We start from the raw sequence: 26,177 nt of genomic DNA on the forward strand, positions 1-26,177 counted from the left end.
TTGCCCATCCTATCCTGTACAAGAACCCTCTGAATCTGGCTGGCTCTGAATGCCGCTTTCCCCTCCCTCTTCTAAGCCAAGCTTCCCTTCACACTGTGAGTTCAGCTGCACAAGCTGGGGACAAAAGAGGAAACCAAACACACAATAAAAACATGAGGATTGGCCAAATGAGGATTCCTAGAAGTAAGTATCAGAAGGCAGGGTCGGCTGGTTAGCACTCAAGCTCCTAAGGTTAGAGGTTAGTCCTGCATTCCTCTCGGGGCAGGGGGAGAGAGAGGGGGCATGATTTTCTAACTCCTAAGCAAGGCAGGGGATTTACTGTGTTACTTTCAATAGGCTGTGTGGCTGATTATCTCAGTCTGCTTGGGTCAGTTTCTCATCTAGGCGAGGTCCAAGTAGATCCAATTGAGTCCTAGGTGACAGTGAAAGGTTCAGCCCTGTGCTCTGCGTGCTCCTGTCACGCTGGAGGGTCAGTCCCAGCGCTCCCTGGCAGCGTCCCCACCGCTGGTGCTCAGCTCACAGTCCCACCACCAGCAGTGTTTGTCTCAGGGACTGCAAGTCAGATGTAGATGTGACTCAAGCTACCTCCAGCAGCGGGGATGGTGGGGATGAGCACGCATGCACTGCTCCCCAGCTTCCCCTATTAGCCAGAGTTGGTGGCATGACACCGGCTGCATGGACACATGAGGGACAGCAGTGTGCCCAGCAGCCTGGCGTGAAGATCTTTGATGCTGCTCCATGTCCTGGAGAGAGTTACACTGATTTAGCCTTAAAGAAAAGCCATCCAAAGTTTGTCAGCTAACACGTCATGAGGGACAGAAACAGTCACTTAGCGGGGTTTCTGAATACGTGAGCATATTGTTAAAAAACAAGACCAAAACCAAAACCAAAACCAGCTCTTTGACTGATATTCACATACCTGGAAAAAGATATTTAAAATAATACCCTCTTCCCCTCAGCAGCCCAGTCTGGTGGGAGTGACTCGGTAGCCATATGGTGCACCTATCACTCCAACCAGCAGATCTGGACAACAGCAAAGGGCTGGTTTGAGGGTGGGAAGCAGGCCTTCCCTGTCACTTGTAATCTTCTCACATCCAGAGGCATCTTAAGTCCTTTCTAAACACGTTGATACTGCCTGAAATTCACCGAAAAAAACCCACCCTTTGTTTGTGAAAGTGCAAGGCTTCCTGTTATGTGTGTGTGACAGCTATAGATAAGCAGAGACCTCTGGACAGGAAATCCGCCCAACTTCTGCAGTGTGACTCGTCTGAAGCTTAGGAGCAGTTTTTAGATTGAAGCACCAACAGAATGAGACGGTGCTGGCCAGAAAATGGGGGACACGCTGGAGAAGAGCTCTGAAGAGCCCGAGATCTCTTTGGACAATGAGTGTTCGATGAAAATGGGGGACCTGGTGGAAGTCTCGAGCGGCGAAAAGGTCAAGTTTGATGATACGGGACTCTCTCTGGTGCTCCAGAATGGCCTGGAGAACCTTCGGCTTGAAAATTCCCTTACGGATGTCATCCTGTGCGTGGACAGCAGGGAATTCTCCTGTCACCGAGTGGTCCTTGCTGCAGCAAGCAATTATTTCAGGTAAGAAACAAAACCAAGAAACTTAATTTGCTTCTTAGCCTTGAACCGTAGATCTCCAAGGAGTGTAAACTGGCTGCTAAACTCTGCAAATTCGCAGAGAGTCTGTAACTCCTGACACCTTTCAGCTCTTTTTTTTTTAAAGTTGGAGACTTAAATAAGGCAGGTGCCAAGTTGTGGATTTGCCGGAGTTCTGATACCAGCACTCAGCAAGTCCGCTGAAAGCATGCAAAGAAACAGAGAACGGCTGGCAGACAAGTGGATGAGAAAATTTTGTTTTAACCAAGTATCTGTCACCCCGTGGGATACAGGCAAAGAGGAATATTCATGCAGATCATGCGGCATTTTTATTGAGATAGGAGTGGATTTGTGGTATTTGATCATTTTTCCCATTACTGTTCTGTGGTAAAAATATATATTACACAAAATTGTTGAGGAGGAAAGAGAAGGAATTTTCCATCTTTCCTAGGGTTACTGAAAATCAATTGCAATGGGAAATATCTGCTTGAAAGCAATTTTACCTTTTCACCCCCTCCTTCTGGTCCTCTTGAATTTTTCATTCTTTCAGTACTACAATAGATAGTCTATCTGAGACTACTGGCCAGCAAGGACAAATTTTAGACACACAGAGGAACTCAGTATCAGTTTTAACACAGATTTTCCATTATCATTTAGACAATCACATTTGCATGGCTGGCATTTTTTGTCTGTCTTTTTTTTACTGCTAAAGCGGTCAGATGACTGAATAGCTACAGAGGAAACATGAGAAAAAAGAACCTGTGACCACTTGTGACATGAGCAGAAAGCTAATTTTAATGGAGTCCAGTAAGCTTTGCTGGCAGTGCCTGGAAGAACAGTTCTGCTTTTACCATCTCGTAGGACATTGTGTCTGTGAATATATGGAGATAGGTATTATTTCCGCTGATAGACTATATAGATCACACATGTGAGAATGTACAAATAAAATCAGAGATACCCAGACTTTTCTTAACAGCATCGTGTGCAGGAAGGACAGAAGATGCTCTAATTAAGATAAGAATTACCACAACGTTACTTTAAAAAACAGTAATTCCTCTTCTGCTGTGCGGAAAGGTGCTGCAATCGGAAGGGACCTCAACGGTTAAAACCAGAAAAGACAATTTTCTGATGACTACTGCTGGCCGGTTTTCCACTGAGCCCTGAGCTGCAGCCTGCCCCTGGGAAGGAAAGGGGTGATACCTGGCTGGAGGTCATCTCATCCCAAGACAACTGCACACATGCGTGGGGTCTACAACCCTGGGTGCTTGTCTTTGGCCTGGCTTCCCCCGGAGTTGAGATTTATCACATCGCGCTGTCTGCCTGTCTGTCAGTGCCTCCTGTCACAACTCTTTGCGTTAGTTTCAGTCAAGTTTGGCAGAGGGTGGAAATCTCAAAACTGAAGTTCCCGCAGGTTTGATGGAAATCAGTAGCTCAGCAGAGGAGAGATGCCAGGACAGGGACCCCATGGTGCTCAGCTGGGTAACCAGCACGTCCTGGCCAGCCAACACATGCAGTGTGTTGTTTCACACAGAAATGTGGGAGAGGAATAACCAGAGAGAATGGAGGGCTTGGGAAGGGGAAGCTGAGGTTACTGTGAAGGGGGAAAGGAGGACACAAGTCTGCAGGGAACTGAGCTTCACTAGTTCTAACTACTCACGAGGCGACTATTTTCATCTTGCCATAATTCGCGAGAAGCTGCATGAACCCAAGGAAGAAAGAAATTCTTAAATCACACTGTTCCTGTGAGTATGTTCCATGCTATTACAGGGCCTGTAGCGCCCGTGCACGGCAGCAAAGTACAAGGGACCCTGTGAGTCATGGGCTTCATTGCTCTGCAACAGCAATTACACAACCCCCTTCCTGAGCGCCGGGCGCCGTAATGCAAGAGATCTACAGCAGCTGACTTAAACGCGGTTAAACAACCGTAACAGCTCCTAGTCCTTCCTCCAGCACTGCGTGAGAGCAGATAGATTAGAACTTCAGACATGTCCTGCATCTATACACAAAATAGACTTCACTCTCCACTTAACCCAGGTGAAGATAACAAAGGAGAGGAGAGGAGAGGAGAGGAGAGGAGAGGAGATACAAACCAAGCAGTAGTTCTTTACTCCTACACTGCCCAAGGTAGTGGGAGAATGGGGCTGGGAGAGGTTGAAGCAATATTTTCCAGAGCATCCTCAAACTCCAGCATGGTGGTTTGAAGTCGGGTTCATAATTTCAAGCACAGGCACTCCAGTGTGGATGGGTGTTTAAAAAGTACTTCACAGACTGCCACCCTTCATTTCTTTCATTGAGATTTCTCCTTGTTTTTTCAGAATTTGCCCATTTTTAGGTATCAAAATTTGGCCCTGGGCCCCTAACTTCAGATGTGCATTTCTTAGAGAAAATAATCCCACACCTCTCTGTTTAAGTACAGGCAAACCCACGGGTTCAGAAGCAGCATTTTAATCCCCAGCAGAGGAGCTCAGCCAGATCAGCCCTGAGTGGTCTTCCCTGTGGTTGGCACACAGGGTAGAAATGAGGTGTACTCCATCTGAGCAGAAGGAGGGCCCTTAGAGGAGCCTGCTCTCCAGGACAGTATGGCCCTATTCACCCCTGTCACCTTCTAGACAGGAGTGCTGGTGGGAGTATGTGTGGTTTCTGCAGGTTGCAGCCATGCTACCTGAATCTCTACCCTAAGAGACGGGGAGTGGATGGCAGCTCTAAACCAATTTCACAGATTAGGAGAGAGATTGGTGAAAGCACTTTGACAACATCCCTATGCAAAACCTCCACCAGAATCCCAAGGCTGGTTTCTGAGCAGCCGTGCAATGGTGTAACGCTGGGTATCTTCAACTGACCTCCACAAAACCCTCGGCTTTGAGCGACGAAAGTGAGAGCTCTCACCTCCCCGACAGGGATGGTTAAATACAAGACTGGAGTCACCAGTTTAAGAGATAAAAGGAACAAGAGCAGACAACACCTGCATCCTACAACGGCCTATTTCTCATTCAGACGCAGCATTCGGCACCTATCAATCCCGTGCAATTGAAACAGCTGTTTTGTACAAACCTCCCTCTCCATGTTGAAATTCCATTCCCAGGGAGAAGTGGGCACTGAGTGTGGGCCAGTGGGCCACCTGCCTGCATGCCCCAGGCATACAACATTAGACACCACCAAAAGGGAGAGAAGCTAAGGAGGATCCCACTCTCGCTCTCACTGAAGTTAAGGAGCATTTTCTCTTAATGCCTTTCAAATACTCTGATTTCAGTGGCAGCAGAAACCAGACCATGGAGCAGAGCAGTGAATCAAAAACCTCTAACGAGCCAAGACGAGTAAAGGGAAAATGAGAATTTTGGCTGAATACCTTTTCTGACAAGTAACTTCTCTGCCCAAGTCTCCTGCTGCTGCTTATCCAAAAGGCTGGTTTTAATTTATTGAGATAATATCAGCTCTCTCTTCCTATAAAATCTCTGCTGAGGCAAGGAACAGGTAGCTCTTAGAGCAATGAGTAGCTGGTATCTTCCAAACATTTGCCATTCACCATGCCTAAGCTCTTTGCAATAAAAACTGTTAGTATCTTTGTTCCAGTAAGATGTGTCAATCAGACAGCTTTATTTTGGCACCGCTTTTACAAGAAAAGGATGGCCTAAGACTTTGGATCTCTAGCCACTTCCCAGGTTGCACTGTCCTGTCAACATTGTACATGACTAATAAAGAAGGGTTTGGTATGCAGGGTAAAGAGCGCTTCTAATTACACTTTAGATCTGCACATGTTTTTCACCAACGCAGTTACAAGTGGACTCATGTACTTCTAATTTGTGGAGCGAGACTCCAAATGATGTGAAATCTTGCTCTCTGAATGCAGTGAACCAGACGGACTGATCAAACTTCTAAATAAAAGCAAAAGCATTGGAAGAAATACTTAAAACTCTTACTTGAAAATGCAGAGGAAGATGCGCGTATTTGCCTTGCAGCTATCACAATGCAAAGCGGATTAAAAAAGCTCTTAGAGAAATTACTGATTTATATCCCACATGAAATACCTGACTAGTGCCAAAGCTGTGTGTGGCAGTCACCTTTCAAATGCAGTATTATCTATCAAAGACGAGGTGGTATCAACGTGCACGAAAACACTGCACTTTCTGGCTAACAGTAGTTCCAGTTCATGACTGCTCAAGTACTTCTGCAGCCAAGAGCTACCAGCTCTACAATTCTACCAGAAGTTCCCAAAACTTAGCAGAGGAAAAGATAGCTTCTTTATTGGAAGCAAATCCATAAGCCATTCCCTCCTGGCCCATCCCTGGTATTAATGGGGTCAAAGATATGTTGGGAAGCTTAGAGGTGAGGTTAGCAGACATGTGGATCTGGTCTGGCCCTCAGGGTTCAGTCTAAGCAGCGTTATGCAGCTCCAAAGCACAGGGGTATTGACCTTAACAAGGTTTATAAGGTTTATAAAGTACACGTGTTAAGTGCTAACGAAGTATGGAGAATGTCAGCGGCTTGGAGGTTTGGGCTTAATGAGCTGAGCCTGTACGAGAAACAGAAAGAGTAAGAGCCTGGCTAGCAGGTGAGACATCACAACTGCTCTGCAGCATCAGTCCAGGCACACAGCACTGCTCAGGGAAGGTCCCAGCTGCCTTTTGCTGCCATGGAGCTCCAGGTCTACTGCAGAGTCCAGCTCTGGGGTATCCATCGTGTGTGTACGCCTATCAAATTTGTGAGTAAAGAAGTATGAAAGCAACAAAAAGATTTTCCTTGTTACTTTGCTACCGGACTAATTGCATAAAACATGAAGCAATTGGAAGACTCTGTGTTGAAATCTATATAACCAAATGTTTTCTGAATGCCTCATCCTGGCTGGGATGCAGTAAAAGATAAATGTCTTTCTTTTCAGGGCCATGTTCTGCAATGATTTAAGAGAGAAATATGAAGAGAAGATCATACTTAAAGGAGTTGACGCAGAAACCATGAATATACTCTTGGACTACACCTACACCAGCAAGATGCTCATCACAAAGCAAAATGTACAGAAAGTCTTGGAAGCCGCCAGCCTTTTTCAGGTACAGATAATTCAAATGCACTGACGCAGTCTCGCTCTGGCAACACCATGTTGTACTCTGGTTAACACACTGCAAACTTCTTTGATTTCATGGGTTCTAGAAGTATTTTGCTTCGTATTTACTTATACTGCAGTAAAAATTGTCTCTTGCAGACATCTACTGGAATGCTGCTGTGCAAAGAGGTAAACAGCTGGGCCACCTGTGCCACCCATGTGCCACCTTCCAGGCAGCAGTTGTGATGCTGGGGCAGTGCTCCCCAAGGTTCAGGTTAGCCCATGGAGGCCAGATGTCTTCCAGCCCAAAAGAGTTAGTGAGCAGTGGCTGGTATGGCCAGCCAGAGAATCACAGAATCATAGGAGGTCTTGGGTTGGACCTTAAAGATCATCGAGTTCCAACCCCCCGCCATGGGGAGGGACATCTCCTGCTAGACCAGATTGCTCAAAGCCCTGTCCACCCTGGCCTTGGACACCTCCAGGGATGAGGCATCCACAGCTTCTCTGGGAAGCCTGGGCCAGGGTCTCACCGCCCTCATCCTGAAAGATTTCTTCCTGATATCTAATCTGAATCCGCCTTCTTCCAGTTTAAACCTATTACTCCTTGTCCTATCACTACATCCCCTTGTAAAATGTCCCTCTCCAGCTTTCTTGTAAACCCCCTTCAGATACTGGAAGGATGCTATGAGGTCTCCCTGGAGCCTTTTCAGGAAGCTAACTTCATCTCTCCCTCTCCATTGCCTTGAGACAGAGGCTCACGAGGCAAAGGTAGCATTTTCCTTTGTAGGACTCTTGATGTTTTAGTCATGACTTACCCCCTTCAGATACTGGAAGGATGCTATGAGGTCTCCCTGGAGCCTTTTCAGGAAGCTAACTTCATCTCTCCCTCTCCATTGCCTTGAGACAGAGGCTCACGAGGCAAAGGTAGCATTTTCCTTTGTAGGACTCTTGATGTTTTAGTCATGACTTGTGGGAAGTCAGACTTGAGCAGCGTTACTCAGCCTTTGGTCCATGAGGTATTCACGTGCCCTGTAAATCACCTGTGAGGTCTACCAAATTGCAGTCCCTGGTACCAAGCTGCAAATTGCTAACAAATTGCAACCAGCATAACCTGCCAAGTGCCAATGTGTGTGTGTGTCCAGTCTTTTCATTAGGGAAGGCAAGAAACACCTCACTCCGTCATCATCACGTTTCATTACGAACTTCAGATTCTTGAATCTTACACGGGAGGTTTTGCTCTGAAATGGATCTGTGGGTTTTGGGGTGATGGGGGTTGGTACTTGCTGTGGGGAGAGAGGGGAAAGTTATCACAAAGTGCTCCCCCAGGTAGCCCAGAAAAGGTGGTCCAGCTTTACTGTCGGCTGCAGCTGGAGCGCAGTAGCTGGCTGACATTTTCAGCAGACCAATACTGCAAACTGGTACCACTCAAAGGTTACTTTTGGTTCATTTTCAGGACACTTTTCTGTGATCTTTTCATTTTCTCCTGAACCTTTTTTCTTTAGGATCATTCCAATTTTTTTTCTTTTTTTTTTTTTTTTTTAAGGATGCTATGAGGTCTCCCTGGAGCCTTTTCAGGAAGCTAACTTCATCTCTCCCTCTCCATTGCCTTGAGACAGAGGCTCACGAGGCAAAGGTAGCATTTTCCTTTGTAGGACTCTTGATGTTTTAGTCATGACCTGGGACTTGTGGGAAGTCAGACTTGAGCAGCGTTACTCAGCCTTTGGTCCATGAGGTATTCACGTGCCCTGTAAATCACCTGTGAGGTCTACCAAATTGCAGTCCCTGGTACCAAGCTGCAAATTGCTAACAAATTGCAACCAGCATAACCTGCCAAGTGCCAATGTGTGTGTGTGTCCAGTCTTTTCATTAGGGAAGGCAAGAAACACCTCACTCCGTCATCATCACGTTTCATTACGAACTTCAGATTCTTGAATCTTACACGGGAGGTTTTGCTCTGAAATGGATCTGTGGGTTTTGGGGTGATGGGGGTTGGTACTTGCTGTGGGGAGAGAGGGGAAAGTTATCACAAAGTGCTCCCCCAGGTAGCCCAGAAAAGGTGGTCCAGCTTTACTGTCGGCTGCAGCTGGAGCGCAGTAGCTGGCTGACATTTTCAGCAGACCAATACTGCAAACTGGTACCACTCAAAGGTTACTTTTGGTTCATTTTCAGGACACTTTTCTGTGATCTTTTCATTTTCTCCTGAACCTTTTTTCTTTAGGATCATTCCAATTTTTTTTCTTTTTTTTTTTTTTTTTTAAACCATTAAAAGCATAAAAATGGTTTTTCCTTTCTTTTCCATATTTTTCATTAAAGTTAAGAACTTATACTGCAGTAAAAATTGTCTCTTGCAGACATCTACTGGAATGCTGCTGTGCAAAGAGGTAAACAGCTGGGCCACCTGTGCCACCCATGTGCCACCTTCCAGGCAGCAGTTGTGATGCTGGGGCAGTGCTCCCCAAGGTTCAGGTTAGCCCGTGGAGGCCAGATGTCTTCCAGCCCAAAAGAGTTAGTGAGCAGTGGCTGGTATGGCCAGCCAGAGAATCACAGAATCATAGGAGGTCTTGGGTTGGACCTTAAAGATCATCGAGTTCCAACCCCCCGCCATGGGGAGGGACATCTCCTGCTAGACCAGATTGCTCAAAGCCCTGTTCACCCTGGCCTTGGACACCTCCAGGGATGAGGCATCCACAGCTTCTCTGGGAAGCCTGGGCCAGGGTCTCACCGCCCTCATCCTGAAAGATTTCTTCCTGATATCTAATCTGAATCCGCCTTCTTCCAGTTTAAACCTATTACTCCTTGTCCTATCACTACATCCCCTTGTAAAATGTCCCTCTCCAGCTTTCTTGTAAACCCCCTTCAGATACTGGAAGGATGCTATGAGGTCTCCCTGGAGCCTTTTCAGGAAGCTAACTTCATCTCTCCCTCTCCATTGCCTTGAGACAGAGGCTCACGAGGCAAAGGTAGCATTTTCCTTTGTAGGACTCTTGATGTTTTAGTCATGACTTGTGGGAAGTCAGACTTGAGCAGCGTTACTCAGCCTTTGGTCCATGAGGTATTCACGTGCCCTGTAAATCACCTGTGAGGTCTACCAAATTGCAGTCCCTGGTACCAAGCTGCAAATTGCTAACAAATTGCAACCAGCATAACCTGCCAAGTGCCAATGTGTGTGTGTGTCCAGTCTTTTCATTAGGGAAGGCAAGAAACACCTCACTCCGTCATCATCACGTTTCATTACGAACTTCAGATTCTTGAATCTTACACGGGAGGTTTTGCTCTGAAATGGATCTGTGGGTTTTGGGGTGATGGGGGTTGGTACTTGCTGTGGGGAGAGAGGGGAAAGTTATCACAAAGTGCTCCCCCAGGTAGCCCAGAAAAGGTGGTCCAGCTTTACTGTCGGCTGCAGCTGGAGCGCAGTAGCTGGCTGACATTTTCAGCAGACCAATACTGCAAACTGGTACCACTCAAAGGTTACTTTTGGTTCATTTTCAGGACACTTTTCTGTGATCTTTTCATTTTCTCCTGAACCTTTTTTCTTTAGGATCATTCCAATTTTTTTTCTTTTTTTTTTTTTTTCTGAAACCATTAAAAGCATAAACATGGTTTTTCCTTTCTCTTCCATATTTTTCATTAAAGTTAAGAATAAATTTGATCACCAAGGCTGATGCTGTAAGAAAACTATTGAATGCTGTTAGAGTAATGATAAAATCGTGAGGGTGCCATCAGCAAGAATAGTAAAATACAAAAACCTAGAAAACCGGGAATGTTCTACTAAAAGCAGTGGTCCCAAATCTGACTGCAATGGTCTTGGATACGATCAAGATTTCTAAGGCTTAAAGCCTCACATTATACAAGGGTGAGGTTTTTGGCTGAAACTGGGCTTTGTGTAAAAAAGATGTAGTAACTACTAGCGTTCTGCCAGCTTGTCTCTGCTATTTATGTGGAAGAACAAACAGAAATGCTTGAAAAAGTCAAATATTTAATTTCAGTTTATCAACAGCTGAAAAGGTTAATTCTGCAATTTATTGTAGCATTTTAGTTTGGGAAATTCTTTCCTTTCCAATTAATGACGTGAGAAAAGCAAATTCCAAGTAGCACTTTTTTATCTGACTAGCAACAATTTTTGGCAGTGCCTCTCTTCAATCTCTCAGACTTGACAAAGAACCAAAAAAGAAGTAACTTGCGCAGTTCTAGATATTCCAATATAGAAACTCCGTTTTTCTCTAGATACTATTTTTGAAGACGTTTTACATAATTATGCCTTCCCTTATTCCCTTCCAGTGAGTTTTGACCAAATGCAGCCCAAACTGACAGCGGGGAGAGGGGGAGGGCTATTCAGAGAGAGCAGAAATCCCCGCCACAGTGTGCTTTGTGCACAGAGATTTCCTCCTGGGGGGCAGCAGGTGAAGGATTAGGAACAGGGAGCTGCTGAACAGCTAAGCCTCACCCTGAAGTGACCCGGACAAATTTTTTCCACAGTTGCAACATGAGTTCAGTAGTCACCTTCTCTGTCTGGGCTGGCGGCTGCCTGGGTGCCCACCCCGGAGCCAGCCCAGCAGCCTCTACCACCCGCACTGCCTGCGGAGCAGCCCATCCTCTCATCTCCTGGTAGGGCCAGGATCTCAGCTGCTTCTCCCGGCTGTGGCAGAGAGCTCTGCTTCCCTTGTAGTAATTCAACAACAACCTTCATACCTGTCTACTTGCCTCCTGCCCCCCCAGGAACCTCTCTATTACCCCACTCCCTCAGCGTGGCTTGGGTTAGGGGCCACGTCAGCTGCTTTGGTGGAAAGAAAGAGTTCATGGGAGGGAAGCAAGCTCCTGAGCAGACGTAAGAGAAACATGATTGTCATGAAGGGCTGTGGTGAGCACTGCCAGGGAAATGCCAGCTGCAGTGGGAACACGGGAGGATGCCCCTCAGCTGCCCCACTCTGCTCTAAGCAGGGCACAGCTGAAGCACCACCAGCCTGATGCCCGTCCTGCCTCCCAAAGCACCTCTCATCCCTACATTAATCTGCTTTTCATGAAGAGGACACTAGAAGGAAAATCCTTTGCCAATTATCTGAAGACCATCCTGTAGCCACTCAGCAGTGAGCGGCCAGGGTGGCTGTCGCAGGACAGTGCTAATTACGCCGCAGCCACCGCGCAGTGCCAGCCGAGAAGGCGTGATTTGCTAACGAAGGGCTTCTGGGCAGCTCTGGGTCTGAGATCAGCCCGCGGGCTCAGAAAGCTGCCAGCTCCCCCAGAAAGCCACCCTGCAAGGGTCGCTGTGCCCCTTCACCACCCAGCTGGCTCCCCTCCCGTGGGAGGCAGGTGTTATGGCTGAGCTGGGACATGCTGCCCCTGCAGCCGCGGGCAGAGCGGGTGGCCGAGGGCAGCGCAGCTGCAGGGTGCAGGATGTGACCCCCAAGTCTGCTGCATACAGAGAGGGATCATGAATAACAGCCCTTTCAGCCACCATTCCCTTCACTTTCTGGGGGTTATAGCAGGAGGCAGGGCTGCTGGCACTGCTTACGCTTGAATCAAAGCTGGGACAAGCAAGGCCTTCAATGGGGAGAATAAATTTTATTATTCAAAGAGAAGGCCAAGCGGAGGCCAAGTAAGCACATGGGATGTCTCTAGCAAGTAAGAACCTGGATTCAAAGGGGTATTAGTAGAAGAACTCAGTTATTGAAGTAACTGTTCCCAGGGAACAGGGCTTTTCAAATGCCTGGGGTGGCATTAGGAGGGGTACTCGCAGAAGGGAAAGAAGAAAATTCAGAGCTCTGCAAGAATAATCAGAGCAGATGAAGCAGAGGTTGAGGGGTGTCTTCCTCCTGGGTGCTCTCCTGAGTCACCTCCTCTCATGGGACTGAAGCACCCCCAGTGAGTTTGGGGGAGTTTTGGGGGGAGTTTTGTCCTTAAATGGAGTCACGGGGGGAGACGGTGCAGTACAGAGAGGAGGAGGAGCAGGCAGGGAAAGTCCTGCTGTGATATGCTCTCAAGCAGCCCAACCTCTCTGCTTAAGCCCTCGGTGGGAACCGTTTCTCACACTCACACCTCGCAGTTCCGCATTTGTCTGGCCACAAACACAGCTACCCAGCGTGATTAGTGGTGTCTACGTGGCTGTGAGACCAGCGTGAACCGCCTGGGAGAAAACCCTCTGGTGTCATCTCGTGAGTATCGCTCTTAACAAGCCATGTATAAATAATTAGAGCAGTCTGCAGTGGTTGGACTGTAGGCTGGTGAGAACATCATTTTAGGGTCTGTTCCCAGACTTGTGGATGACTTGATGAGTGACGTTGGCAAATCCCAGATTTGGTTTTTTTTGCGTCTCGTTACTGCCAACTTTTAAAGGGTTAATGCTTAACCTGCCCCAGGTCTGAGGACTACTCAGTGTTGGCAAAGTCCTCTCAGGTCCTCAGGGAGATGCACTGGCGAGTTCAAAATGTTAGCCTTGTGCTAGGCCAGGCAACGTGAGCGTGGCAGGCACCCGAGGGGCCGCCGAGCTCTGCCACCATGCCCCATCGTGCTGCTGACATATTTATATCCCAACGGCAGCACAATATTCTGAGACCTCGTGTACCCTTGTTCATCAGTCAGTTGCATTTCTCTAAACTCTTGACCACATCTAAATGTAAAACAGGAACCAGGTAGTCTGTATGCAGCGTCTGTGATCGCTCAGCTCTGGTAAACAGTCTAAATGTGTCAACACGACACCCCGGGTCTGGAAGATTCTACCCTAATTACTGAAACAAATCTACATACTACAGTGTTTAAAATTTTTTCACTTCCTCTTTTACCCCTAAATTACTGTTGTGCAACTGTCCCCAGTGGGATGGAACGAGTTTAAATGGTTTGCTTGCTGACACTGGATGGAAAAAGGACCCAAAAAGCATGGACGGAAATGCAGAGCATCAGTTCTGACCCATCATTCTGTGTGTTGCTGTTTGCCCTGCTCAGGGGCAAAACCAAGATGAAATATTGATCCCCTCTCCATATCTGAAATCACAGAGGTGATGGAAAGGCCAGGATGAAGCAATGTAACTTATCAGTTCTATCCCAAAATGGTTCCCAACTCCTGAATAATCACCAGCAACCCAGCTCCCACTGTAGCTCATGGCCAATGCCCCACAGACATCTGTGGTCCAGCATCTGCGCATTTGGGACCCTCAGGTGGGGCTTTTGTGCAAAGGAAATGATGAGAGTAGTTGTGATGCCTTCCTGAATGCAAACATAGGAAGTTCTTTGATAAAGCAGACTCTGTGTGTAAAGTGAACATCTATGTTTTTTTTGAACCAATGGTGAAGACAAGGAAAACAAAGGTCACTAAAAACTCCAAAGGCCTTCACCAGAACAGACACTTGCCAGACAACCCTGGCTGTTGGGCAACTCAGCGACTGGCCGATAGTCACTCTCTTCCTGCCACGTCCCCCAGTACAGGAGAACATGCCCATACCCTCTGGGGAGGCTGCACTTTGGCCGAAGCCTCCCAGACCCCAGCACTCATTTTCCACCACCCTGGCTTGTCCTCAGACACCTCCAGAGTTTGGATGGTGGGAGCATAAATGCAGACAGTGGAGCCACCTGCTCTCCAACACCAGACTCCCTCCTAGTTGATCTGAGCTGACATACCAGATGAAGCAGGGCAAGCACATCTGAAGCCTGGGGACCTTATCTGTGCTTTGTAACTCCAACTTCATGTTTGCTTATGCTTTGAGATCTTACGGAGGTAAGGGGGATGTTAGAAACCCCTTTACTTTTGTGACAAAAATAATATTCGAAAAGCTCCATAGCTCTTTAGCAATACGGTCATACAAGCAACCCCTCGGTGCTTAAACATGCTTTTTCTGTCCACAGTTCCTTCGGATGGTAGATGCTTGTGCCAGTTTTCTCACCGAAGCCCTCCAGCCAGAGAACTGCGTTGGCATCCTGAGGCTGGCTGATGCCCACTCCCTGCACAGCCTGAAGCAGCAAGTGCAGAACTACATTATCCAGAACTTCACCCAGGTCCTGAACTACGAGGAGTTCCTGGAGCTGCCGGCCGACATTCTGTGCAGCACGCTGAAGAGTGATGACCTCTACGTCACGGAAGAGGCACAGGTGTTCGAAACTGTAATGAACTGGGTTCGTTACAAGGAGTCGGAAAGGTTTCCTCTCCTGCCATATGTGCTGGAGAACGTCCGTCTGCCCCTTTTGGACCCTTGGTATTTCGTAGAGACTGTTGAAGCTGATCAACTCATTAGACAGTGTCCAGATGTTTTTCCTTTGCTCCAGGAAGCAAGAATGTACCATCTGTCAGGCAATGAGGTGAGTAAAAAAGGAAGGTATTTGCTGCTCTTTCTAAATATCTCATGCTTCTGCTTAAAAATTCCATCGGAGGGAGCAGTACCATGAGGCAGAAAAAGGCATTTGCACTGAAGTTTCACTACCTTGTGCTACTGAAAAGTCAAGGTGGGCCCCACCAGTTATCCTGCTTATTTAGAGCTTGGAAATTCTTGGTAGCTTGTTTTAAAACAAAGTGTACAGCTTCCTGTATATGAACATCTGAGCTTCACCCTTCATACGCACACTTGTGCAGCTAAACAAAGACCCCAGGTGACTTTCCCAGTAAAAAGGCAAATGGTGTTACTCCTCACACCTCACCCTCAGCTAATATTTCAAGCCTAAGAAAGGAAGGATCATTTTCCCACTAAACTCTGCCACAATCTGTAATGACTCTTTCAAATTTGAATATGCAACAACTCCATTCATTACTTATGGGGGGAAATCTTTCAGAAAGAAACAACCTCCCATGAAGAAGACGGTCTCTTCCCAGAGGAGAGGTCTGCCTGTCTTCCTCATTTGCAGAGGTCCCTGCACCCAAAGAGACAGGCTCGTCCTGGCATCCAGTTGAGTCCTGTCCTGCCTGCTCAAGGTAGGCTGTGGTAGATCTCCAGTTCTTCAATTGCCGGTCCTCTTTGGACAGTTAGGTATCAATCACACCTCCTGGCCCAAAATGTGGGGTAGAGGGGAGAGCAACTCGAGGTCAGATTTCACAACAGGAGCAAAGGTACGTGAGCAGGTGAGGAAACTTGTGTGCCTCCTTGGAGAGTCAGAGGGAGGCAGGAGGCCTCGGGAGCATGCTGTGGATCCATCGTTCGCAGATGTGTCACTGGCAGAGGGGAAAGACCAAGGGCTCTTTGTGACTGCGTAAGACAGCACACCATGACCCGGGCAGTGACAGCCAGGCTGGTGGGGACTGCCCGAGGAAGCCTTGCCCCACTCAGCAGCCTGTCAGGTCCATGTGGGATGGATAAAGGGAGTGTCGCTCGGGGCTGAACACTCATGACGCTCATCTTCAAAGGGGCAGCCGTCAGAGGCAGCCCCGACAGCTATTCTCCCCAGGGCTAACGCCCAGCAATGGTGACTGACAGGTTAAAAGCAGAATTCTGAAAGCTGGCAAGCCCTGGGACAGATGTTTTTTAAAAAAATCCCCTAATAATTTGCTAAACATAGGGAAAATACAACAGTTCTGTCTGTGCAAATAATACTTTTTAAATACAGATAAACTAGGCCAATTTATAGAAACATATGAAAAGTAGTTTAGAGAGAGAAGTAAAACTGTAAGCTTCTCTGGGGCTCACAGAAGGTAACAACTGCAATCCTGTCCCCGCCAGATGTAAGATTGCTGCAGAGGAGTGCAGACCCCTACCAGCAGATTTTGAGGGTTTACACAGCAGAAGCAGAGGAACAACTTTACATGCTCCCCATACCTTTTACACTGCCTTTCTTCCAGTATGAAAAACTGGGGGGAGGGGGGGAAAGAAGGTTATTCCTTCTGTCCTTCAGCATATGCAAATTGATACAGCAGAAGCAGAGGAAAAACTTTACATGCTCCCCATACCTTTTACACAGCCTTTCTTCCAGTATGGAAAAACTAGGGGGGGGAAGAAGGTTATTCCTTCTGTCCTTCAGCATAGTGCCAGTGTCCCTTGGGACACAAATGCACTCATTTCCACTTGCTTGTAAGCATTTCCTCCAGGCAGAGCAGAAGTTTCCAAGAACCCCCTGCATTCTTTGCTCCTGGTGAACATCTACCCGGGAAGTGACTTTTCTCAGTGTCCCTGAGACAAAGACCTGGCAAATAAACTAAGCCAACAGGCAGTAAATTAGAGCTGGCCACGTTTCAGAGCCTGGTGCTGGCTTTAAGTCTTCTGGTCTTGGCATAAAATAAGGGCTTATAAACAAAGAAAGCAATAAAAGCACCCCCATAGTAGAGAAGTCCTATTGCTTTGATGCTTTAATATATCTCTTCAGGACAGATAATGAGAGCACTTATTTCCTGGCCACGTTAACTGCAGCCTTGCTCTCTCCAAGCTCCCCAGGACATACACAAACCTCAAGGCCCTCCTACTTTACTCTCACTCAGTCAGCCCAAATAAAATTTGTCCTCTTCAGCTGCCTCACACACACCCAGCCGTGTCACTAGAGCTCACCTTCATAGCTCTTGGTGCCACCCTGTGAATTCCCAAGAGGATCTGAAAGCATCCTAGTGTGTAGGCAGAAGCAACTAAGTCCAGTGTTGGAGAAATACTGCTGGAAGAAGGATACAGCAACTTCTACTGAATGCTTCTGGGGTGCTTTCCAGGCTTTCAACTTAGAGGGCGTTTGATAATTGGTTCGGCTGATGTAAGCCAGTTGTGATTTACAAAAGAGGTAATCAGAAAAAAAGTCACCAGACCTTTCTGTAGCTGCAGGTGTAAGTGCCCTGTGTACTCACTCTGTCTTGCTTGCATTCAGATCATTACAGAAAGAACCAAGCCCAGGATGCATGAGTTCCAGTCTGAGGTGTTTATGATCATAGGGGGCTGTACAAAAGATGAGAAGTTTGTGGCAGAAGTGACTTGCCTGGATCCTTTGAGGCGAAGCCGCCTGGAAGTAGCCAAATTACCCATCACAGAGCAGGAGACGGAGAATGAGAATAAAAAATGGGTGGAGTTTGCATGCATTACGCTAAAAAATGAAGTCTACATATCGGGTAAGGAACAAGCTGTTGGGAGTGGAAGAGGGGAACGGAGGGGTCTCACAATTATTTCCAGCTTTTCTCACAAGCATGCTTGAGGCAGCTTTAGTAGAGTTAAGCACTACAGGTATTCCTAATGCTTTGGCTCTGAACCCACTGCAGATAAGTCCTGGATATGTGAGGACATTGCCTGGCCCTGGAAAGGGTTTTAGCACAGGATTCCTTTTCAAACAATATTCATCTATACATATGGCTGCTTGTGAGTGCACACTCAGGGCCAGTGATCATGGAAGGGACTCTGAGAACAGTTTACCAAACATAAAATGAAGAATAATTGCTCCAGCATCTTCTTATAGTAAGTCCATCTGCAGCTCCGAACGCGTAAGCAAAATCTGCCAGAATCTGAGTCATTCTGCACCGATCAGTCAAGAACCTGCAGGGAACTGTCACCACTGTTTGGCTGCTACCTGAAAACAGCACTTTCAGGAGCACTTCAACAGTGCATCAAAGCCAGATGAAACCCAATGTTCCAGACACACAGCGTGGGTCTGAACATATTGTTTGCAGGCCCTCATCCTGAGAGCTTCAAAAGGCACATTTAACTTCCCACACAAATACAGCTGAGCTCCATGTAGGGTTTTGATCCAGGAACTACAGAGTTTTCACTTTGACAACCAAAAAGGTTAAACTCAACCTTGCCAGTCAGTTTGACAGCTGGTTTTGATGGCCTGTCAAAAACAAGTTTGATGATCTCGTTCTGCTTTCTAAAGGAAAAGTGACAGAGAGCTTGTAATCACTGCCACGTTACAGACCCCGATACAGAGCTGTGCCTCCACGGGGAGGACACTTTTTCCTGCAAAATCATCCACCACATCCTATGCCCACTTAAGACAGGAGAGAAGAAAGGAGGAGGGAGGGCTAAAGTGTGAATGCTTTGCTTAAGTATGAAGAGTGGTCCATTGCATTTTTTCAAATATCTTCTGTTGCATTCCCTCTTTTGGGAATTCCCAGATTTTTATTAACTTCTTCCAATTTAAAGTTCATTAAATTTTTATCCCAGGATAAGAATTAGATTATTTTTTCCCCAGTTACATATAAAGGGTTTTTTTTTTCCTTTTAGCCCACCATAGGGAGTTTCTTTTTACGCTGGCAGCAGACCCTCTGTTACAGGTCAGCTGTAGAGGGGATCCAAAGTCAAACATCCCGATTAGGGAACGTCCCTCACACCTTCACACTCTTGAGTTGAGAGGTCTCTTTTCCATCAGCCTTTAATCTCTTACCCTTTCCTCTTTCTCAAGGTCACAGGCTTTTTGCTTCCTCTTATTCCTGACATCTTTTCCAGTGTCTCTTCTCTGTTTTTATTTTACACTCTATCCAGGCTACTTCCAGGCCAGGCTAACACCTCCCCTGCTCTGGTGAGTCTGAGCTGCCTTTCCCCTTGATGCCACTATCACAGGTCCTCTTTCTTCCTTTTCTGCTTACTTTCATCTCTTTCACTCCCTCCATTCTTTCTTAGCCTTTCTCCTATCTCCTTTTCACTGTTCCACTCAAATAAAGGGCTGAGTGGACCAAAGTCATCAGCAGTTTCTTTCCAGCTAGACCAAATTATTATTGCCTCGATCCTTATTAAACATCTGCCTCCTCCTGTGTGTCCTTCTACTCGTTTTCTTTCTTTTAGCTCCTGTGACTTGGTTCTTTTCTAACTTGACTTCCATCTTTCCTAACTTGATCTCCCCTCCCACACGCATATTTCCCTCACTACCCTGGTACAGTTTGGAGTCTTCCCTACTCTTTTAGCATCTGAACTCTCCTGTCTGAATGGGAAAGCCCTTTGCACGAGATGATGACTACTTTTAGATCACCCTTCCCCGAACAGTTTCAATGCTTTGACTGGATGGACTGAAACACTGCATTTCTGGCGTAACTTTAAATGACACGAATTGTCACTCACCACTCTGTTACTTTTACTACCATTTTTCCTCAAACTCGAAAGAACTGTGGACTAGAGAAAGAACAAAACCAAAAAAACCTCTAGTCCTCTCAAAAATCTCTCCCTGCCCCCTGATGTGCAGCAAATTCACCCACTTGGTCCAGCTCAGGCTCTTACCAGCGTTTCAGCCTGTGCAGGAAAGAACAAGCTCATGTAAAAGAGAAATTTCAAGGCAGGGTAAAGGGAACACCTGCAGTCTCTCAGCCCCTTTGTAACCATGAAAGCTGCATTCAGGCCCTTCAGCCACTTCAGCTATTTGAGTGCAAATAAAATTCAACACATACATGTGAAAAATACTGAGACAAAAGCATTACAAACGACTCTTTCTAGCATGCTAATTATCTCCTATTCAATCTGCTATTTGGCCCCGAGATGAGCTCCATCAGTTTGCAGTGATCTGCCTGCAGTACAGAATGCCAATGAGGGCAGGCACTTTCTCAATGGAATATGAATTCTCTTTTCAGTATATTCACCAGTGAAGCAAATGTTTAATCAGGTTGCAGATGACGGAATAAGCTACTCGGTCTGCAAATGTGGTTTCAGGCTTAACTAGATACATGCGTATCGCAGTTACACCAAAATTATATGCAAACAGCAGTGCTTGTTTAAAACACTGCATTAAAATGCATTGCATTTAAAACACTCGCTTTAGCATGAGTAAAGATTCATTTGCAAGACAGCTCTAGAATGTCTGCAGGGTCCAATTCTGACCTTCAATCTATAAATCTGAAGCAAATCCAAGTCAGTAGAGAAAGAGATCAGAAGGAGAGGCACCAAAATGAGATCCCAGCCATATGATCCCAAGGCTGAATAGTAAAACTTCTACAGTGTCATGCAGGGCTACTGTTGATAGGAGTTCAGAGTCAGGTCTTTTGTTTTCTGATGTGAACCAGTAGGGTAGCTGACTGTAGCTACCCTGCACAAACTGGCAGTTCCCCAGTGCAGGCCTGTCTCGGAGGGATTTGGCACTACCAACGGCAGCATCCTCCGCTACCTTATTTAAATCACGTTTGTTCATTTGTCACTGCCCAGCATTCTGCGAAGCCCTGGTGGTGCACAAAAATCTCCTGCATATCACCATGCTGTGTGTGGCTGGTCCTTCACTCAATATTAAAATGAAAATGGTTGTGGTCTGGTAAAGTGAAGAACAGTGATTTACCTTTACCAAATATTTGGCTGCAGAAATTGTTCAGAGTTTCCTTCACTATTAAGTAAATTAAATGCAGAATTTTTCTTTTTGTATAGCAGGGCCAGGCCATTGATGTAGGTCACTAAGAAGCTAATAATAAAGGCCAATGATTTATTTTCTCTTGTGAGAAAACATTTTTAAATTTAACCATATTGGAGATTTGGAGTAAATACAAGCTATGCTATTGTATTTACATGTGTGCTTTAGCATGAGTAGAGATTCACTTGCAAGACAGTTAGATTTGGAGTTAATACAAGCTATGCTATTGTATTTACATGTGTCACATACACTGCAGGTGGCAAAGAGACCAAACATGATGTCTGGAAATACAACGCCTCCATCAACAAATGGATACAAATTGAATATCTAAATATTGGGCGATGGAGGCATAAAATGGCTGTGTTGGGTGGCAAAGTATATGTCATTGGAGGGTTCGATGGCATGCAGAGAATCAACAGCATGGAAGCATATGATCCCTTTCATAACTGCTGGTCAGAGGTAAGATACTGCATCATGTAACATTTTACTCATTTGGAACATTTTAATCAGAAAATGCTAGGGCTTTGGATCATAAAAATGAACCAGAAAGGTTCTAGTACAATTCTTTTAAGTATTTCTGATCTGCAAAAACCCTAAATATTTTTTTCTGTAAAAATTAGTATCCTTCAGAGAGTAAAAAAAAAAAAAAGGTATTTCCTGCTAATCATTGCCTGTGAGATATCTGATGCCTAATTCTAATTTTCCTTTTCTTAGTTGGCTTTTACAGTGAGTGGCCCATAAATCAGTAAATAAGAACACACTATACATGAACCAGAGCACAGGCTGCAAACAACTGCTCTGATACATAATATATATTTATAATGTGTGTAGCAACCTGTGCATTATATACAGTTTGGGTTAGACATTTAAGTTGAAAGTATGGGTTTCTGTGCACTGCAGGTGGCAAAGAAACCAAACATGATGTCTGGAAATACAACGCCTCCATCAACAAATGGATACAAATTGAGTATCTAAATATTGGGCGATGGAGGCATAAAATGGCTGTGTTGGGTGGCAAAGTATATGTCATTGGAGGGTTCGATGGCATGCAGAGAATCAACAGCATGGAAGCATATGATCCCTTTCATAACTGCTGGTCAGAGGTAAGATACTGCATCACGTAACATTTCACTCATTTGGAACATTTTAATCAGAAAATGCTAGGGCTTTGAATGATAAAAATGAACCAGAAAGGTACTAGTACAATTCTTTTAAGTATTTCTGATCTGCAAAAACCCTAAATATTTTTTTCTGTAAAAATTAGTATCCTTCAGAGAGTAAAAAAAAAAAAAAGGTATTTCCTGCTAATCATTGCCTGTGAGATATCTGATGCCTAATTCTAATTTTCCTTTTCTTAGTTGGCTTTTACAGTGAGTGGCCCATAAATCAGTAAATAAGAACACACTATACATGAACCAGAGCACAGGCTGCAAACAACTGCTCTGATACATAATATATATTTATAATGTGTGTAGCAACCTGTGCATTATATACAGTTTGGGTTAGACATTTAAGTTGAAAGTATGGGTTTCAAGGTAAACAGGATGGAAAAACCCCACAGTTCTAACTGTACTTCAAGCAACAAGAGGAGACTATTAGGCAGCCAATTAATCCATGAAAATAATGACATCAGGCATAATAACGGCAGATACAAACCCTAGGGTTTAGATGATAGAAAGCCATGTGGAGGAATTTAACAATCACAGCTGCAAGTAGAACGATCATCTTGTGTTTTTTCAATGTACCTAAGTATGTAAAGGAGATTTGAGGCATTTCTGTATATTTCCTAGCCTTTGAATTTTTAACAATGTAATTTTAATAACAGTATTTGAACAGAGCATATTTTTATTAAGGGATTTACAGTCTTAAGAAAAAGCTGAAACATACTTCTCCCTTATCCCTTGAAATATCATCTTCTGAACTCTACTCAGACTCAGAAAAGACCATCTGACTTAAAGTTCAGCAGACTCCTACCCTGTAGGCATCAGTCTGACTACTTGAAATCAAAAGGGTTACTAATGAGTTTTTATGGTCACACAGGCTGCTCCCCTCATGGTCAATGTAAGCTCCTTTGCAGCAGCGAGCTACAAGAAGAAACTCTACGTGATCGGAGGAGGACCCAACGGGAAGCTGGCGACGGACAAGACTCAGTGCTATGACCCTGCGACCAACACGTGGAGCCTGAAAGCTGCCATGCCAGTAGAAGCCAAATGCATCAATGCTGCAAGTTTCCGTGACCACATTTATGTTGTGGGTAGGTGAAGTGTTAATGTTCCTTCTTGGTTAGACACAGCAGAGCTTGTTTCTGTGTCTTAGTTTTAGCCACAAACTCTATGGAGCGTAATCAAGTGGTCAGATGGCTTTTCCCTTTGAGTTTATTGAGGGATGGGAATCCAGCACATTCACAAACAGCAGTGAAGAGTCACCAAGTTTAACTCCTTGGTTAGCATGCTAGGTATCTTGGAAACCTGGACCTACCCCAGGGACAATTTAAAGCCATTCAAAAGTGGGTTCATAGTGGCAAGGGCATGACCCTGTGGCTACATCATGTCCCCTTGTCCTTTCCAGGGGCATTACACAGCCCACTGCACACAGGATTTATGTAGGGATAGGAGTACTAGGAGCAGGTCATGGAAGCCACTGATACCCAAAGCTCCAGACCTCTTCACTAGATCGTGATGGGTTAATTCAGTCAGTTGCCTGAACTGGAAGCAAAGATGGAAGAACAGGAGTTTAGTGGTAGTGAGCTGAACTGTGAAGGAAGAAGGGAGCCTGCACACATCTCCAGATGGTGCTGGAAAAAAACTAAAGAAGGAAAGAGGAACATTTCTTTCCAAAACAGGAGCTCTGAAGATTCATCTCCCCCAGCCCTGGCACAGAATTTTTTTCTCTGGCAGTACAATCAATATGGTGCTGAGGGCTGGGATAGAGCCAGATATACTATCATGAAACAGTAAATGGTGTTCTGAAGGGAGATTTATAACGTGCATGTGTGTGCACATATATACGTACATATATGTGCACCTTGTGTGTATGTAAATACCTTGTGCTTCACCTCAGCACAGGGATTGACATCACCCTCTTCATTCAAGAGGAGAGACAGAAAGAGAAGGCATGACTTAGGGGTGAGCTGATACATCTCCTGATACAATTTGACAGGATACAGGATACTCCAGTTACAATCATTCAGCATCTTTCACCAGTAAACCTATTGTTTCCCTATCTGAGAAACAAATCTAAGCTCAATTGGATAAAAATCAGCCCCACCTGAGGTTTAAAAGATAAAAGAATGTGTGGTTACTGCATCCAAAGCCATCGCGTTACCCAGACTGATGAACTACCAGGTGCCACATGAATCACTGTAACTAACAATGTGTATGTTTTCAGTCTGCTCCAATCGGGAAATAAAACTTGTTTAAGTCACCTCACAGTGAGCATCCCTGAAGTAGTATTACCAAAACCAATATTTATTATAACTACAATAGATAAATGCTCGCTTTGCCAGCGGGTAGGATCCCAGGCATTGCTGCAACGCATCAATAAGACCGTGGCTTCGAGGTTTCCTCAGTCCTATTCTATACAGTTGAAGACAGACCCAGTCCCTGCAAATTTCAGAATAAGAACCATTCATCTGTTGGTACTCTCAGGAGGGAATATATTTCCACAGTGTTTCTTGGGTACTGAGATACTGACCATTTTTCATAAGAAAAATCTGCAAAATTGGAAAAGGTGCACAGAAAGTTTTAAGAATTACTGCAGATTGGGGAAACATGGAGAAACTGAAAGTCACTCTCTGTTTAGCTTACCCATAAGAAGATTATCAGTTCAGTCTGACAAATCTCTAAATGAGGAATGGGCTTTCGGAAATAACCACTTCAAGGCAGAAGAAGGTTTAATGGGCAGATGGACAATGAAGTTAGAGGAGTCAGTGAAGAAATCTTGCACCCATTTCTAATAGTGACAGCTCACCACATCTACACCTTCATAATCTGAACTCTTCTAAACAAGATTGTATTTTGCTAAAGTCGTATCTTTAGCTGAAGCAGCAGGTATGAGAAAGGTCTGTTGCTGGCTGCACTGTGTCACACTGTATGACCACAGCAGTTTGTTCTGGCCTTAAATTCCACAGCCTTACGAACAATAAGTGGCCCTTTTGCAGATCTGGCTTTCAAAACAATAAAGTATCCCGTGACCTTGTTTTTTCTTAGCTTTGAGGCATAAATCATTCTTACGAATGTCAGGAATGGAGCCTTGTTGAAGTGGGTGGTTCAGTTAAAATCTCTTACAGGAATGGCTGGTGCAAACTGATATCCATTTCCTCTCCAGGTGGGGCAATGAAAGCACTCTACTCCTACAGCCCCCAGGAAGACACATGGTGCCTGGTGACTCAATTCACCCATGAGAGAGCCAGTTGTGGGATTTCTCCTTGCAACAACAAGCTGTTTATCACCGGCGGCCGAGATGAAAAGAACGAAGTCATTGCGACAGTGCTTTGTTGGGACCCTGAAACTCAGAAGCTGACCGAGGAGTGTGTCCTGCCTCGGGGGGTGTCTCATCACGGGAGTGTTACCCTCAGGAAGTCTTACACACACATCCGTAGGATTGTGCCTGGGGCAGTTTCTGTCTGACCATAGGAGAACTGCAAAGAAACCCAATGCCTCCGTGTCCCCGTGGCACAGCCTGCAATGACGATGTTTTTTTAGCTGCAGGTAGCAATGGATGAAAAAATTGCCACCGGGGTCCTCTGGGGAGTATCTGTATATATATGCTCAGTCCTTGCATTTCCTCTGTACAGTATATCCTTAAATTATCTTAATTCCTTCCCTCCACAGAAAAACAAAAGGACCAGCTGTAGTTAGCTCCTGCCAACACAATATCTCCAATCAGGCAGAGAAATGGGATGTGTAGGTGGGAAATTTACTTCCCAGCTATATCTGCCCAGAAACGTGCTTGAACTGGCTCAGCCTGATCCTGAAGTTTATTCAACTATTTATTGAGTTACGTTGGATTTGCAGCACCTACTAGTGCAAAAGAGAAGATGCTTTTTTGGAATGAAAAGATTTGTAACTTTGATGAAATGTAACATCGTTTCCTCCAAAGCTGTGGGTTTTTTTCCATTGCTTGGCACAGTAGATTAAGTTAAAACCAGTTTGTCTGTTGGTGTGTTTGTTTGCTTAAAGACACTTCGTTAGTTTTTCAGTTCTGCGTGACCAAAAATTCCATCTCAGTTTGCAAACCTTGCTGTCATTCCCAAGAAAGAGACTGCATAGACTGCAAATATAAATGAACGCTAATCTGGTTCCACTGAACATTCATTGTAGCTGTTTTCTAATAAAGCTGA

At 45.4% G+C, this 26,177-nt stretch overlaps 1 protein-coding gene across 1 annotated transcript; it reads left to right on the plus strand.

Moving 5' to 3' along the window:
- The first annotated feature begins 1,235 nt into the window (after positions 1–1,235).
- KLHL6 (kelch like family member 6) lies at positions 1,236–26,177 on the plus strand. The gene is made up of 7 exons (XM_014941524.1): positions 1,236–1,590; positions 6,482–6,647; positions 14,474–14,923; positions 17,396–17,633; positions 21,093–21,295; positions 22,877–23,090; positions 25,163–26,177. The coding sequence occupies exons 1-7, from the start codon at positions 1,331–1,333 to the stop codon at positions 25,462–25,464; spliced, it is 1,833 nt and encodes a 610-aa protein (XP_014797010.1). The 5' UTR covers positions 1,236–1,330; the 3' UTR covers positions 25,465–26,177.

The sequence above is a fragment of the Calidris pugnax genome, unplaced genomic scaffold, assembly GCF_001431845.1.
Source record: "Calidris pugnax isolate Ruff unplaced genomic scaffold, ASM143184v1 scaffold117, whole genome shotgun sequence".
Taxonomy (NCBI): domain Eukaryota; kingdom Metazoa; phylum Chordata; class Aves; order Charadriiformes; family Scolopacidae; genus Calidris; species Calidris pugnax.